At 41.5% G+C, this 15852-nt stretch overlaps 1 protein-coding gene across 1 annotated transcript in view; it reads left to right on the top strand.

Moving 5' to 3' along the window:
- The window catches only part of HSD17B3 (hydroxysteroid 17-beta dehydrogenase 3), a 39456-nt gene extending 25891 nt beyond the window's left edge, over positions 1 to 13565 (top strand). Inside the window, exons 4-10 of the mRNA XM_023735845.1 lie at positions 586 to 693; positions 1750 to 1817; positions 3114 to 3149; positions 7079 to 7113; positions 8536 to 8617; positions 9708 to 9773; positions 13344 to 13565. Of these exons, the coding sequence (XP_023591613.1) occupies positions 586 to 693; positions 1750 to 1817; positions 3114 to 3149; positions 7079 to 7113; positions 8536 to 8617; positions 9708 to 9773; positions 13344 to 13565 (617 nt within the window). The remainder of the gene's footprint in view (positions 1 to 585; positions 694 to 1749; positions 1818 to 3113; positions 3150 to 7078; positions 7114 to 8535; positions 8618 to 9707; positions 9774 to 13343) is intronic.
- The last annotated feature ends 2287 nt before the right edge of the window (positions 13566 to 15852 follow it).

Genomic DNA, 15852 nt, shown 5'->3' with positions numbered 1-15852 from the left:
ACAATATTTGTCCTTTTGTGATTGACTTATTTCACTCAGCATAATGTCCTCCAGTTTCATCCATGTTATGAGATGGTTCACAGATTCATTGTTGGGGAACCTAACACTTTTGAAGAGAAGCTGCATCAGACTTTACTTTTACATTCATTAATCCAGGGATCTCAAATTTGACCTTGCTGAGGCGTCACTTGGAGGGCTTGTTAAAACAGATCCCTGGTCCACACTCCAGGGTTTCTGATTCAGTAGGTGAGGAGCGGGGCCTGAGAATTTGCATTTCCAACAAGTTTCCCAGTCATGCTGTTGCTGGTGGTCTGTGGATCCTGCTTTGAGAACCTCTGCATGAATCTCTTTTGATGCATATGCTTGTCATCATGGTAACTCTCGGAAATGCTTAGAAACCATCACCCGCACATCTCTTTGCACCATCCATTCTTTACACAGGGCTATTTCTTATTTCTTACTGGGGTCACAGGTTGGTCCTCTTAAGTGTCTGCTCAGGTAGTGCAGGAGCATCAGAGGAGCTTCACCAGCAAGAGGGGGATTGGGCCTCTGCACATGAAAAAATAACTCTCGTCTCTGATGTAGAGCAGACTACAGGGAGTAGCGTGAAGATTATACAAGCAGATTTTACCAAAGACGACATCTATGAGTATATTAAAGAAAACCTTAAAGGCTTAGAAATTGGAATTTTAGGTAAGTAAATCGTGAAATGCAAAGCTTGCTGTAATACATCAGTGAAATGATTATCTTAACAACACTTGGATTATTTCGCGGTAGCTTAAATTTAACCCATGGTTGTATTTTAAACTGTAGTATTAAACTGAATATTAAAGGGCAATTTTTCAAGGGACATTACTGGATTAAAAAATTTATATACGGCTTTGGAATGTATCCAATTTAGATATTTTGATCTTTCTCACCATAATTTCTAATATTAAAATGAATTTTTTCCACTGTACTGATATTAACATTTGTCAGGAAGAGAGGGCCCAGAAATACTGGTCTAAAGGAATTAGTTTAGCATAAAGCATTGTTGTGGTTAATCTATTAAGTAGTGAGCAAGTGTGGTTATTTGAAAATGGACTCTCTTATTTAAAAAACAATATATCATCTTTTCTGTGATGATTTATCAGCAAGATTATTTTGTACCAAATATACAGTGTGTTGTTTGTATTATATACAGAAGGAAGTAAGATATGATTTCTAAACATTCTGCTAAATTTTAAAAGATAACTACATTCTTTACTAAAAAAATGTAAAACGTATCATTGCAGAAAATTGGGAATAACAGATGAGCACATAAAAGAAATATAAATTTCTTTTAAAATCTCAATTGTCTGAGATAGCATTTTGGTGCATATCTGTCTACGCATAATAGACACATACTTTCAAAACTGGGAGTGTAGTTACATACTGTTTTTAACCTTTTCCTTTAAACTTACATCACAAGTGTTTTTCTCCCCATGTCTTTACAATTCTAAGTAGCCGTAATTTTCAGTGGCTGCACTGTGTTCCACCATATAAATGCACGATGACTCCTTTAATCTCTTCTTTTATTATCAGACAACAAAATTTTCCCTTTAATTTCCTCACTGTTATCAAATCATGTTGCAATGAACAATCTTGGATATAATTTTTTTATACATATTTCCCAAGAGAAGAATTTCTAGGTTTAATGCAAACATTTTTAAGGCTTGTAATAAGCATTAGCTAGCTGGTTATCTGACACATTTTGTTTTTTCCCGTTAGTCAACAATGTCGGAATGCTTCCAAACCTTCTCCCGAGCTATTTCCTTAATGCACCGGATGAAATCCAGGTAGACTTGTGCTCTTATGCATGTGTTTCCTCTCAACCAGGTACTGTGCCCTCTGGATGGATAATCACCAGGGCCTAGAAGAGGGTAATAGGAAATGTGTTTGGCCAAAATTCTGTATTCAATGGCATGTATTTTGAGGCATTCCTTTCTTTTTACCTTATACTTGATACATAGACACTTGTTCCACTTTTCATGACCATCTCTAGGATAAAGACATCTTCTCCCTTCTCTGCACATCAGAACTTACCTGCTCACTGCCCCATCCATTCGTGGCGAAAATCTGCATGACAAATTCATAGCCAACTCTTTGGCTTTCTCTGTCTTCCCAGGTAATAATATTTGTTTAGCTTTCAGTGTGAGGAAAGGACATGAGAAAGACTCTATGGTTGGGATATTGTAAGTTTAGCAAGCTTGGCTCAGACTCATGGCAGCCATTGTTTGGTCATGATGGCATTTTATGCATTCAACAGTTCCTGATGGTGCTATTTGTTGACCTTCCCCAGGCCCTGACCTTTGAGGTATAGGGTTATACCAATTCCAAACAGGCAATTATGGTTCTATTCCCCAGTTCCTGGTCAAGTATCACCTGCAAGGTTTCCCCTATGGTCCTATTTAGTAAGCCCTAGGTTGACTTCCTTGGCATATAATGCCAGATTGCTTGACCATTGCTGTCACTGTCTTGCCAAATTCCCGTCTTGGCCATGCATTCAACCCCATGTGCTCTTGTTTTCAACACTTCCTGTTTCTGGCACAAGTCTGTATCTCTCCTCTGATGTATCATTGATGCTTTATTCTTGCTTCTCTTCCTTTAGTTATATCTGTTTGAGTGTGTGTGCTTGTTCCTGTGTCTGTCCCCCTTTCTCTCTCTCTGTTTTGCGTGATTCTATTAGTTTCTTTATCTGGCCTCTCTACCCCAGAACCTCTACCTTGTATTATATAACCATTCACCTTTCTGTTCTTCTAAACTCACATATGCCAACCCCCTCGTCCTCTAATTGGAAAATGAACACCTCCCTTTGAAAAACCCTATCCTTACGCCTTGCTAAATTTTCAAGGAGACTCTTACCGACTTTAGGATCACATACTTACAGAATCATAGAATGGAAGTCTGATGTTACCCAACTTCTGTCCATACTCACTGAACATCAATTAAGAGCCTAATTTGCAGGCTGGGTGAATGATGGCACTGCTCAGATCCACACTTTTGTCCACGGCATAGTTCTTTAGCACTGACTACTCCCCAAGAGAATTTGTCTAACAATTGGGCTGATTGATGGTTGTGATTATTTATTACAGAGCCTCATCCATTGTAACATGACCTCAGTAATCAAGGTATGTGATCAATATGTGTGCCAAATGCATTAAAATATAGTAGCTGTTGAATCTGGCAGCTCGGGGGAATACCGCTTTCCACTGTAGAAGCAGAATTCTTTGAAACTGAACCAAACTTGATTGAGAGGCTGTGTAGTTGTCTTTTAATTATGTTATCTTGATTTCATCAAGAAAATACAGCGATGAAGTCATTCTCCTTAGTATCTGAATCCTATTTTTGCATGCAGTTTTGTCACGTCAATGCTAGTTCTCATTCAGGATTCCAAGGCAATTTTTTTTTTTAAATTGAAAACCTTCCTCTAATTTTAATCTTTGTATATGAGGAAAGCTTGTTCTGTCTGGAAAAAAGACATAGGACATGGCCTGAATTTTCTGGACTTTTGTTGTTCAATAAATATTTGTTGAATTGAAGCTCAAGTTCACCTGTATTTTAATCTCAGTTTGGTTACTAATTAGTTGGACAGAGTTGGGCAAGTTATTTAACCCCCTTGAACTTTAGATTCTTCATCTGTTATTAAAACGGGGTTGGACTAACTGATGTCTTAGGTGCTATTCAAACTTCCAGTCCTCTGATTAAGATCAACTGCATAAGCATTTATAGCACAACTACCCCAAAGCTATCCTATACTATATCTCTTCATGAATAAGAAAAAGGTGCCCCCTCTGGGAAATTTAAAAAAAGTGCAGCGTAAGCATGGACACAGAGTCTCTGGGTGGTGCAAATGGTTAATGCACTCGACTGCTTACTGAAAGCTTGGCAGTTCCACTCCACCCAGAGGTGCCTCAGAAGAAAGGCTTGGTAATCTACTTTCAAAACTCATTGAAACCCCTATGGAGCACAATTCTACTCTGACACACATCGGGTCAGTTGCCATGTGTTGGCATCAACTTATCGGCAACTGGTTTTTGTTTTTTAAATGTGGACACTGCCTGACTTGCTGAGTAGATGATGTTTTTCTGTGAACAAATGTTTTCCCTTCCTCTGAGAGGATAGACTCTCTACCTTTACCAGAGTACATGCCTTGTGAGTGAACCCTGGCCTTTCAGTCTCAACTTACTCCCACACCCGGGAAACTTGTTTAGTGCACAAAGTTCACAACTGGACATGGCAGCCCTGGTGACCTCTCTGGAAGGGCCATTGGAATGGCAGTAATGAACAAGGTATGATCTTTGACCTCATGGAGATGGGACCCTGGTTGGGGAGCAGGGGGAGGCTCAGTCTCACTCATTTGAATATCATAGACTGACAGTGGAGGGGGAAGCCAGTTCAAAATTAGGTTGTCGTCAACATAAGAAGGGTGGATGGATGCTGGGCAGACCAAACAAAAACTATTTTCAGGTGGATAAGTTAGGCTGACAACAATTATTTTCACCACTGGTAGTTTCTCTTCTAAACGTGCTGGTATTTTATAGTTTCCTACTCTGTTGTTATTGGACACATACATTCTTTTTATGCTGAGCAATCAATGACTTTTTAAAGCTCTCGGCTGACGTAGTTGTAAGTTTTATATGTCCAACAGTTGTCTGCAGCCTGGCCACTAAAACTTTTCATGTTGTTTTTGCACATTGATCTTTCAGTCTTGGTCTGTTTGATCACAGGGATTTCCCAAATGTATTTGACAACGCTCTGACTTCTTTAGCAGAGAAATGTTTTGATTTGCTTAAAAAAATCATTTTATATATTGTTAGACACTAACCTCCCTACATAATAGAGAAAATAAATTGAAGATTAGCTTTTAAGTCTGACATGCCCTGATTAGCCATGCTGGTTGGAAGCATGTCCACAAGGAGCCATCTGGGATTAGTAGAGTTTTCTATCAAGAGTGGAGAAGGGAACATGAGTGTAAGGGCAGAGTGCAGATGGGATAAGAGAATAAATATTGGGAGCTTTGAGACGGGGATCCACAAAGTCCATTGTTGTCTCTCTAATGGGGATCAATCACCCCATAAGGCTAGTAAATTCATTTGGGAGACCTTTGAGGAAATTCTGGTGTTGTCCAACAGTGCTCTAACTAATACCCTTAATGAAACGGAGGGAGTCAGGGAAAAGGTTTGGACACAATCTGGTCCCCCACCCTTCTCTCACCTCTTTCAAAATTTGGTGTTTCAAGAGGTAACACAGTGGGTTCTCCCCCTGCACTTCCTGCCCCATAGCAATGAAAACATTATCTGGAGACTCTCTGAGATAGGCTGAGGGGCTGGCTGATGACATGGGAGCAGTAGTAGGGTCAGAGCCTACTGAGAAGCTATGCAAGGCCCTCAGACAACCGGGAGAAGTAGGCGAAGTCTGTTTTCTGGGCCTCAGTTGTCTTAGTTATCTAGTGCTGCTATAACAGAAATACCATAAGTGGATGGCTTTAACAAGCAAAAATTTATTCTTTCGCAGTTTAAGAGGCTAGAAGTCCAAATTCAGGGTGCCAGCTCCAAGGGGAAGGCTTTCTCTCTCTGTTGGGCCTGGGGGAAGGTCCTTGTCATCAATCCTCTAGGAGCTTCTTAGTGCAGGGACCCCAGGTCAAAAAGACACACTTGCTCCCACCTCTTCTTTCTTGGTGGTAGGAAGTCCCTCTCCTCTCTGCTTGCTTCTCTCTGTTCTATCACAAAAGAGATTGACTCGAGATAAAACCTAATCCTGTAGATTGAGTCCTGCTTCATTAACATAACTGCCTCTAATCATGCATCATTAACGTCATAAAACCTGTTGCCATCAAGTCAATTCTGACTCAAAGCAACCTTACAGGACAGAGTAGAATTGCCCCATAGTGTTTCCAAGGAGTAGATGGAGGATTCGAACTGCCGACTTTTTGGTTAGCAGCCGAGCTCTTAACCACTGCATCACCAGGGCTCCAACATCATAGGGGTTAAGATTTATAACACATAGGAGAATCACATCAGATCACAAAATGGTGGACAACCACACAATACTGGGAATCATGGCCTAGCCAGGTTGACACACATTTTTGGGGTACACAGTTCAATCAATAATAATGGTCTCCTTTATTTCTTTTACCTCCCCTTCCCTTTGGATCTCCTTAGTCTCCAACCTGCCCCTGGGAAAGGGCCTGATTTTGGTCAATTATACTTTATAGAACGTTTCAGTCTATGAGTTTGGCTCTTAATTTTTAAAATTTGCCTTCCTTGTATGGTGAAGTGCAAAACTCCTTTAACAGAATAGCTAGGTTCCAGAACTGGTTGGGAAGACCTTTCCAGGAGGCAGTAGGTTGGGAGGGATGTTGTTATTCCAATAGGCAGGCAGTGGCTACATGGTCTGTCCACTGAACTATTTCACAGAACAACTGCAGGCAGGCTGTTTTAAAAAAAAAACAAAACAGCTGCTGTCGAGTTGACTCCCACTCATGGTGACCCCAAGTGTGTTAGAGTAGAACTGCTCCATAAGGTTTTCAATGGCTGATATTTCAGAAGTAGATCACCAGCTCTTTCTTCCCAGGTGCCTCTGGGTGGATTTGAACTTCCAGCCTTTCTGTTAGCAGGCAAGCTGCTTCGGCTGCTGCTTTTGAATAGAAGAGATGTCCTTCTCCATCTCATACCTTGTACATGAGATGCCTATTGATGCTTTTTAGGTTTCCTGATGATCCCCCAGTTCTAACTCATGGATGGGGTTTAAGATGGCCAATCGACTTTTGTCTGTCTCCCAGGATACGGTATCTTGGGATTCTCAGTGTTGATCCTATTCTCTGCCCTTATTTTCTAGGAAAACTTTAGCTTTAAAGAGAAGAAACCAAAGGACTCTGAACAGTTTGTGGTTTGTCTAGTTGCTTCCTATGTGTTTCAACCAGGCTCCTGTTGTCAGAATTACCTCCCATGAGAGTCAAGGCCATTTGGGAAGATTACGCTCTTTCACCAGCTTCCTCTAGTACTCTCCTCCCCACTTAGCTCCTTTGCAAGTGCATAACTTTGGTTTTCTTTTGTAGATGACACAGCTGATTCTGAAACACATGGAATCAAGGTAAGGCCTTCCTTTGAAAAAGCGTGGAGCTGCTTGGTCTCCTTGTCCTGGTAGTCAGCTGACCTGGAGGTTGGGGGGTTGAGTTCATTCTGGCTGCTGCTTTAAGGAATGATAAAAATCTATGATGAAAGAAAATGAAGATTAATGGGAGAAGCATAACACTTCAGCCCAACTTTGCAGACAGATAAGCATACTTGTAGACCAAAATGTAACATATCCTCCAGGGAGGAAGAGATAGCAGTTTCAGCACACATTGGATGATAAACAATTGACTCATGTTGAACATAAAAGAAACTTTAGCAGCTGGCCTGAGACCAAGACCATCTCTATGTGGTTATGAATTTCAGCTTTTGTCAGGATGAATGCCACAATTTAGTGGTGAAAATTGCCACCATGTCAGTTTCTCCATTTATTATATAACTTCCTCACCTGATTACAACACCCACTGGGGAGTTGTTTTTTTATTCAGGATACCCAGGTTCGATTCCCAGCCAATGCACCTCATGCGCAGCCACCACCCATCTGTCATTGGAGGCTTGCCTGTTGCTATGATGCGGAACAGGTTTCAGTGGAGCTTCCAGACTAAGATGGACTAGGAAGAAAGATCTGGTGACCTACTTTTGAAATCAGCCAGTGAAAACCCTATAGATCATAATGATCCCATCCACAACCCATCATGGGGATGGCACAGGGCCTGACAGGGTTTTATTCCATTGTGTGTGGGGTTGCCGTGAGTAGAAGCTGACTTGACGGCAGCTAACAACAGCAATGTTCATTAAAAGCAAATGGTTGATAGTCTTCTCTTCCCTAGAGGAAAAGGGGGCTTCATCTTATGTATCGATTAGACATTTCTTTATTTATTTTTGGATTGCACCCATCTAATCGGGAAGGATTAAGGACTTTGAACTTCAAAAGTCCTGGAGACTTGCGTAAGGGTCCCGGTATGAGCAGAGGCTGGATCACCAAATACTATCCAGGACAGCATTCTACCATAGGTCATCTGTGCTGTTGTGGGTCAGCTTATAAGTCAGAAGGAAACTTTGAGCTCACACAGTCCTATTTGAGAGAGAAGAATGCCTCCTTGAATCTTGTCCAAGCTTAGATGGTTATCTGTATTTTGGTGGGGAGATCTTTGTTGTAGCGGGTCTCTCTTTCCCATAATAAGCCCTTACTGTGCAAAGGAATGCCAAGACTGATGTTATCATGAGGATGACATGTTCTAGCCCATGACATCATCTAGCCTCTAGTGTCATCTAGCTAATGATGTAGGAAGTTCCATTCACAGCTCTGGGAAACAGAGAGAGCACTTAATACACTTGCCAGCCTAGAGAGAAAGGAGTTATCAGAGAGTTACTATGAGCCCCTTTGTTTTCTTCCTACCCTGCAGCAAACCAATCAAAACTTTGCTTCTTTGCCATTTAGGGGGAAAGGACTCATCTTGAACATTTCTTCTGGAGCAGCCCTCTTTCCTTGTCCTCTATACTCTTTGTATTCAGCTTCCAAGGTGAGTGACATCATAAAGTTCAAGTCCTCTCCTCCTTTTTCCTCTATTTTTCCTAGTTGGTATTTTCCTTTGGATCATCTGGCAAGTTTATGAAAAGATTTGCCTGGGGACGCTCTTATATGCACAGGCAGAGCAGCCAAGTCTGTGCAAATGAAGAAAAGTTACCCCCTCTGGGAAGATGAAGCCCCACAGCAGCAAAGCTTGACAAGTCCAACCCCTGAGAGATTCCAGTCACCATTCACCTCCTTGGCTGGGAAGCCTTGGTGTCTTCCTGCTAACAAGTACAATGGTAGCTTCCTTCCAGTCCTAGAGGGCTAGCCTGGTGTCTCCATGCCTAATTATCAAAATAAACCCTAGTGGAGGGGGAGAAGGAGAGGGCAGATGTCCTCTAGACAAGGGACAGCTTCCGCTGGGTGGATTAACCTGTATGCAGTAGCCCTGTTTTTGCTACCCGTCACTCATGGCGACCCCTTGTGTTACAGAGTAGGACTGCTTCATAGGTTTTTCTTGGCCGTGATTTTTACAGAAGCAGAGTGTCAGGCCTTTTTTCTGCAGAGTAGGTTCGAACCACCAACCTTTTGGTTAGCAGCTGATCACAAACCTCTTGTGCCACCTAGGCTCCATGTAGTGGCCCTGTTTTTATTGTTACATGCCTTTGAGTCAATTTTCAACTCATAGTGACCCAATGTGACATAGTAGACTACCCCATAGAGTTTTCTAGGCTGTAATCTTTATGGGAGCAGATCTCCAAGTCTTCCTCCCACTGAGCAGGTGGGCGGGTTCAAACCACCAACCTTTCAGTTAGCAGCTCAGTGCTTAACTATTGAGCCACCAGGGCTCCTTGCAGTGGCTCTAGGTATGGACTTATTGAAGAATGTATGTTCTCACTGATTGAGGGAACCCTTCCCAGACAAAGGCAGGGGAAACATCTTGGTAGAAATGAAATACTGACTCCCATTAAGACAAACTGCTGCACTCTAAGGTGGAGTAGGTAGGCTTTTGCGGTGCCCTTTGAAATCTGAGTTAAGTTGGCTCTGATGGGAGAAAGAAAGCTTTTGGTTCTTAGGTATCTTTCCCTTCATTGCTCCAGGCTTTTGTGCGCACATTTTCCAAGGCACTCCAAGCGGAATATAAAGCGAAAGGAATCATTATACAGGTAAGGTCAATAGTTCTGAGTTCTTGGGAATAGGAACTCCTGGATCCCCAGTAGAGCGAGAGCCCCTGCCTCCTGCAGGACTGTCCTGGAATGGGGGTGGGGGGAATGGTCTGCATGAAGCCATGTGAATTCTTGTGAACATCATGGTGGCAGCTGCAGCCACTGTGGTTCTGGCTGCCCCTGGCCGTTGCTGCCTCCCTCAGTCATAGCCTGGGTGCTGGAGAGGGAAATAGGGCCTTGTGAGTGATTGCTCAGAGGTGCTATCAACCTCCCTTACTCCCTGATGCTACATCAGAACAGAAATCATAGTCTTAGCTTACCATTCTTTACTCTCTGACCTTGGTACAGTAGGCAGGCTTATGTGGGAGGAGGTGTCAAGCAGGGACAAAAGAAAACTGGGCATTTAGTCCCTGTTGGAAGAAGGGGAGGGACTCTTAACTCTGTGCGTGTGTGTGTGTGTGTGTGTGTGTGTGTGTGTGTCTCTTGGGGGCTGTGCATCCCCACACTCTGGTTCTTGAGCAGTAGGACAGGTGGCTCTGTTTCCCCTTTCACCTACAACAGCAGAGAACTGATATGGATATCTTCTTGTCCTAAACTGAAAACAGAGCTGGCTTGTCACTGCCACCTGTCGGCTGAGCAATACGATGTCTCTGAGTGCCAATGGTTTACACGTGCTTGGTTCAGCAGCTGAGTTAGTTAAGTGGTTTCTGGAACCTTGAATATGCAATTTAGAGAAAGGTTTTTTTGCTGCATTTCGTTATTGTTATTTGGGAAGAAGTTTTATGACATGCTATTAAAAATGAGAAAGGCACACGCAAAGTTATATTTTAACATTATTGCTGCACATATTGATTTTCATAGCTACTGATGTAAGGTGACATAACTAATGTCACTGAATTATACATGTGAAGACTGTTGAAAAGGCAAACAATTTATTACACATATTTACCACACACACAAAAAAATGCCCAGGTGACACTATCTTAGACAGCTATTCCTTTACATTAGCCAGATACAAGGATAAAGCTTATTGAATAGGCAGATATGAATTAGTGGCAGGAATTTTGCAAGTAACATAGTATTCCCAGCCATAGTGAGTGAAGTAACAGCCACACCACTATACAACAGTACCTTCTTCTGCCCTTAACCAAAGTTTCATCCATCAGAGATTTTTCCCTCCTTTGATCCTACGCTCTCCATCCTCCAACTCCCAGCTGAAGATGGATTCCTTTTGCAACTGTGTTAGTCTGTATAGGCTAAGTTTGCTGCAGTAACAAACAACTCCAAACAGCTCGTTGGCTTAAAACAACAAGGTCTTATTTCTCATTCATGCTACCCTTTCATTGTTAGTTGGCAGAGGAGATAAGCTCGTTATAGTGATGCAGAGACTATAATCCACCATCTTGAATATTGTGTATTAATGTGCCAGAGAAAAAGTAGGAGTTCTAGAGGATCTTGCTTTGACAATTCAGTGCTCTGGCCCAGAAATGACACGCATCGCTTCTGCTCATAACTCCTTGGCCAGTTCTGGTCGCATGGTCCCACCACAGGGGCCCAGGAAGTGCAATTCTGTCATGTACCCAGAAGAAGGAAGCCAGAAATACTTGGTGAGCCACACTAATTACTTCCAGAGCTACCTGCTTCCTAGTCATGTAACACTCTTAGCATTGTCTTGATCTTGATAATTGTGAGCTGGAGATGCCGTGGCTGCCAAGTTAGTGAGCTCCGTGGAGCAGCAGGGTGGGGAAGAGATGGGGAGTAGGGGAAGGTTGTCCCTCCCATGATGCAGAATTTTGGAGCTGCTTTCCTAGCAAGTATGAGAAGGTGAGAAGACTCTGTGAGCTTTCAAAAACCACATGATATCTCTAAACACACACATAGCTGGTGTTCAATAAATATTTGTTAAATGGATGAGGAAGTATGTACCAGAGACTTGAGTTTAATTTTCAAATTCCAACTCTGCCCTTTACGATCTGAGTGATCCTGGACAACCTGCTTAAACACTGCGAGCCTCAGTTTCCTCATGAATAGAAAGGGGTTTATAATACCTGCTTACTTCTCAGGGTTATTGTGAGGACCTAATGAATAAATTGGAGTCCCTGTGTGGTACAAACGGTTAATGTGCTTGGCTGCTAATTGAAAAGCTGGAGGTTTGAGTCCACCCAGAGGTACCATGGAAGAAGGGCCTGGTGATCTACTTCCAAAAAACAACCAGTGAAAACTCCATGGAGCACAGTTCTACTCTGACACACACAGGATTGCCGTGAGTCAGAATCAACTCCACAACAACTGGTTAATAAATAAACAAGCATACAAGTTTAATCAATATTTATTGAGTCTCTATTTTGTACATCAAGGAGCCGTGGTGGCCCAGTGGTTAAGTGCTTGGCTGCTAACCAAGAGGTTGGTAGTTCGAACCAGCCAGCCTCTTTGCAGGAGAAAGATGTGGCAGCCTGCTTCTGTAAAGATTTACAACCTTGGAAACCTTATAGGGTAGTTTACTCTGTCCTATAGGGTCACTGTGAGTCAAAATTGACTCGATGGCAGGGGATATTTTGTACATATTTTGTCAACCAAACCATACTATAGGAATGAAAATAATTATTATTGTTACTCTACTGGAAACTGGAGTTGAGAATGCATGCCTCTTATGTAATCAAAGAGTAACACTTTAACATCCTTGGAAGAAAGCTGTTATGCCAATTAATCACAGCATTAATTTCCATAAGAACCAAAGGATTCAATTATGACGTAATATACTTTCAAATACGAGGTGAAGAGAATTTCAAATGTGATATGAATAAAAATAAAACTAAGCAAACTAGCATGGATCTTTCTTCTTTCTAAAGATGCCAAGTACTATGTGTCTGAGAATAAAGCAATAAAACCCCATTATGAAATCTCATGCCAGGCCACATGTTGGTTTGGCTACAGGTGGAAACATTTCATGGCACAACATGTGGTTGCTTATTTTTCTTACCACCACAGGAAAGATTATGAGGTGAGTTCCACTCCTAGCTCCTAACTGAAGTGTTACATGTATTAGAAATAAATTTCTGAGGTAGGATTGACAGACAAAATAGAAGAAACCCAGTTAAATTTGAATTTCAGATAAACAATGAGTAATTTTTTAGTATAAATATGTCCCATACAATACTTGCGACATACTTACACTAAAAAATTATTTGTTGTTTATTTGAAGTTCAAATTTAACTGGGTGTCCTGTATTTTTATTTCTAAATCTGGCAACCATATTCTGAGAGATAGCTCATGACCTCACAGTCACCCTGTGTGCTTGCTGGGCGAGGGGGGGTAGTTGGGCCACCTGATGTTGTGTGTTTACACCCTCATCTTGAGTGACAAAGTCAGAACCAGAAACCAAGCTTTCTGATTCCAATCTCTGTGCCAGCTCTGCACCTTTTCATCGTTTTGTAATCATTTAGGATCCTGAAACCTTTTATAGGAAGAAAAGAGTTAGAAAATGAAGGATGGCAAAGTGGATGTTGATTTCTCAGGGTCTTTCTCAGTGATGGATTGCTGCTGTGTTATGGTCTTTATTTCCCATTGTAGGTGCTGACCCCCTATGCTATTTCAACCTCGATGACAAAGTATCTAAATCCTAACATGATAACCAAGACTGCCAATGAGTTTGTTAAAGAATCAATGAATTACATTACGGCTGGAGATGAAAACTGTGGCTGCCTTGCCCATGAAATCTTGGTAACTTATAACTTCTTACTTTCTTGGAATAATGAGGACAGGTGTGCAGCCAGCCCCAGCAGGCTTAACTAACTCTTCCTTGCTATTGAAACACTCAAGATGCTCTCTCATAGCATGGATGGTGATGCCAGAGGTATGCTACTGAGTAGTAGTATAGCCAGGGAAAAGGAATATGTAGCAAGAGGGTTTGCACCTGGGTGGTACAAATGGTTAAGTGCTGGGCTACTAACTGAAAGGTTGATGGTTCGAGTCCACCCAGAAGCACCTTAGAAGAAAGGCCTGGTGATCTGTTTCTGAAAGGTCACCTGATGGAACACATTTCTACTCTGATACACATGGGGTCACCAGGAGTCAGAAATGACTCAATGGCAACTGGTTTGGTTTTTTTGTTTTAGCAAGGGGGAGGAGACGCTGGAGGTCTGGGTCCTCAGTCCATAGATATCTCGAAGTTGGCATATCCCATCCTTGGCTGCCACATTTCTCTCCTCAGAAAGTAAGGTGGCTGCCAGGAACTCTTGGGTAGGGAAGACCAAGACCCTTGGATCTTCAGTGTGGGGCTATTTTTTTTGGCCCTCTATTCAATGGTATACTGGTAAATGCTTAACAATCTGCTCTCAAGGAAAAAAAAAAAGCCTTGATTTGTTGTGACAGCTGATTTCTATGTTGTAAATACGCCCACCGTGGCTGATTTTAAGCTACCAGTGTGATCTCACTGAACTTGAATTTAGGAGGAGATGCGTATGGATTTACGCAGAGAGCCAGTACAAGCCAGCTCCAGCACACCACGGATGATTTACAGAAAGAAGATTGAATGACATATAGCCAGGTTCTTACCATTCCTGGGCTGCTTTTAAAAACAAACATAAAAATGAAACAAGATAGACTTGAGTATTATACACTAAACTGAAAGCAGTTTTAATGTAGTTCTGTTTACAGTACCACCAAATAATTTTAAAAAATTGTTATTGTGGCAAAATATATATAACATAAAATTTGCCATTTTAAGGGTACTATTCAGTGACATTAATTACATTAAAAATATTGTGCAAACGTCATCACTATCTATTTCTAAAACTTTTTCATCACCCTAAACAGAAACCCCGCACCCCTTAAGCCATAACTCCCCATTCTTTCCTCCCCTCCACCCTAGTCCTTGGCAATCTCCAATCTACTTTCTGTCTCTATGAATTTGCCTATTGTAAATCTTTCGTTAAGTGGAATCGTACAATCTTTGTCCTTTTGTGTATGACTTATTTTACTAAGCATAATGTTTTTGAGGTTCATCTAGGTTGTACCATGTATCAGGTCTTCTTTCCTTTTTGTGACTGAATAATATTCCATTATATGAATATGGCACATTTTGTTTATCCATTTGTCTGTTAATGGACACTTGAGTTGTTTCCCCTTCTGGCTATTGTGAATAATGTTGAAATGAATATTGGTGTACATGTATCTGTTTGATTCCCTGTTTTCAAGCCTTTTGGGTATACACCTGGGAGTGGAATTGCTGAGTCATATGGTAATTCTGGAGCCCAGGTGGCACAGTGGAAAGGTTGGTGGTTTGAACCCACCAGCCACTCCACAGGTGAAATACGTGGCAGTCTACTTCCTAAAGATTTTACAGCCTTGGAAACCCGTGGGGCAGTTCTCCTCTGTCCTGTAGGATCACTATGAGTCGGAATCCATTTGATGGCAATAGGATATGGTAATTCTATGTTTAACCTTTTGAGGAACTCCCAAACTGTTTTACACGGTGGTTGCACCATGTTACATTCCCACCTCCAATTTCTCCTTGCCAACATTTGTTATTTTCTGTTTTAATAATAGCTGTATTACTATGAAGTAATATCTCCTTGTGGTTTTCATTTTCATTTTCCTAAAGACTAATGATGTTGAGCATCTTTTCATGTGCTTATTGGCCATTTGTGTATCTTCTTTGGAAAAATATCTATTCAAGTCCTTTGTCCACTTTTTTTTTTTTTCCTTATTGAGTTGTAGGAGTTCTTTATATATTCTGGATATTAAGCCCTTATCAGACTTATGATTTCCAAATATTTTTCCCATTCTAAACACTGTTATGGATTGAATTGTGTCCCCCTGAAATATGTGTTTTAAATTCTGCTATACCTGTGGTTATAATTCCATTTGGGAATAGGGTTTTCTTTGTTATGTTAATAAGGCAGTCTTAGTGTAGGGTGTGTCTTCAGTCAATCTCTTTTGAGATAAAAAAGAGCAGATTAAGCAAGCAGTAAGAAAGCACAGATGGGAGAAGATAGATGCCACGCCACATGAGATCTCCAAGGAATCAGTAAACAAGCTGAAAAGAGACAAAGACCTTTCCCCCAGAGCCAATAGAGAC

Source organism: Trichechus manatus, unplaced genomic scaffold, assembly GCF_000243295.1.
Source record: "Trichechus manatus latirostris isolate Lorelei unplaced genomic scaffold, TriManLat1.0 scaffold00082, whole genome shotgun sequence".
NCBI classification, from domain to species: domain Eukaryota; kingdom Metazoa; phylum Chordata; class Mammalia; order Sirenia; family Trichechidae; genus Trichechus; species Trichechus manatus.
The sequence above is the reverse complement of the archived record's forward strand: the minus strand, read 5'-3'. Positions and strand labels throughout refer to the sequence as shown.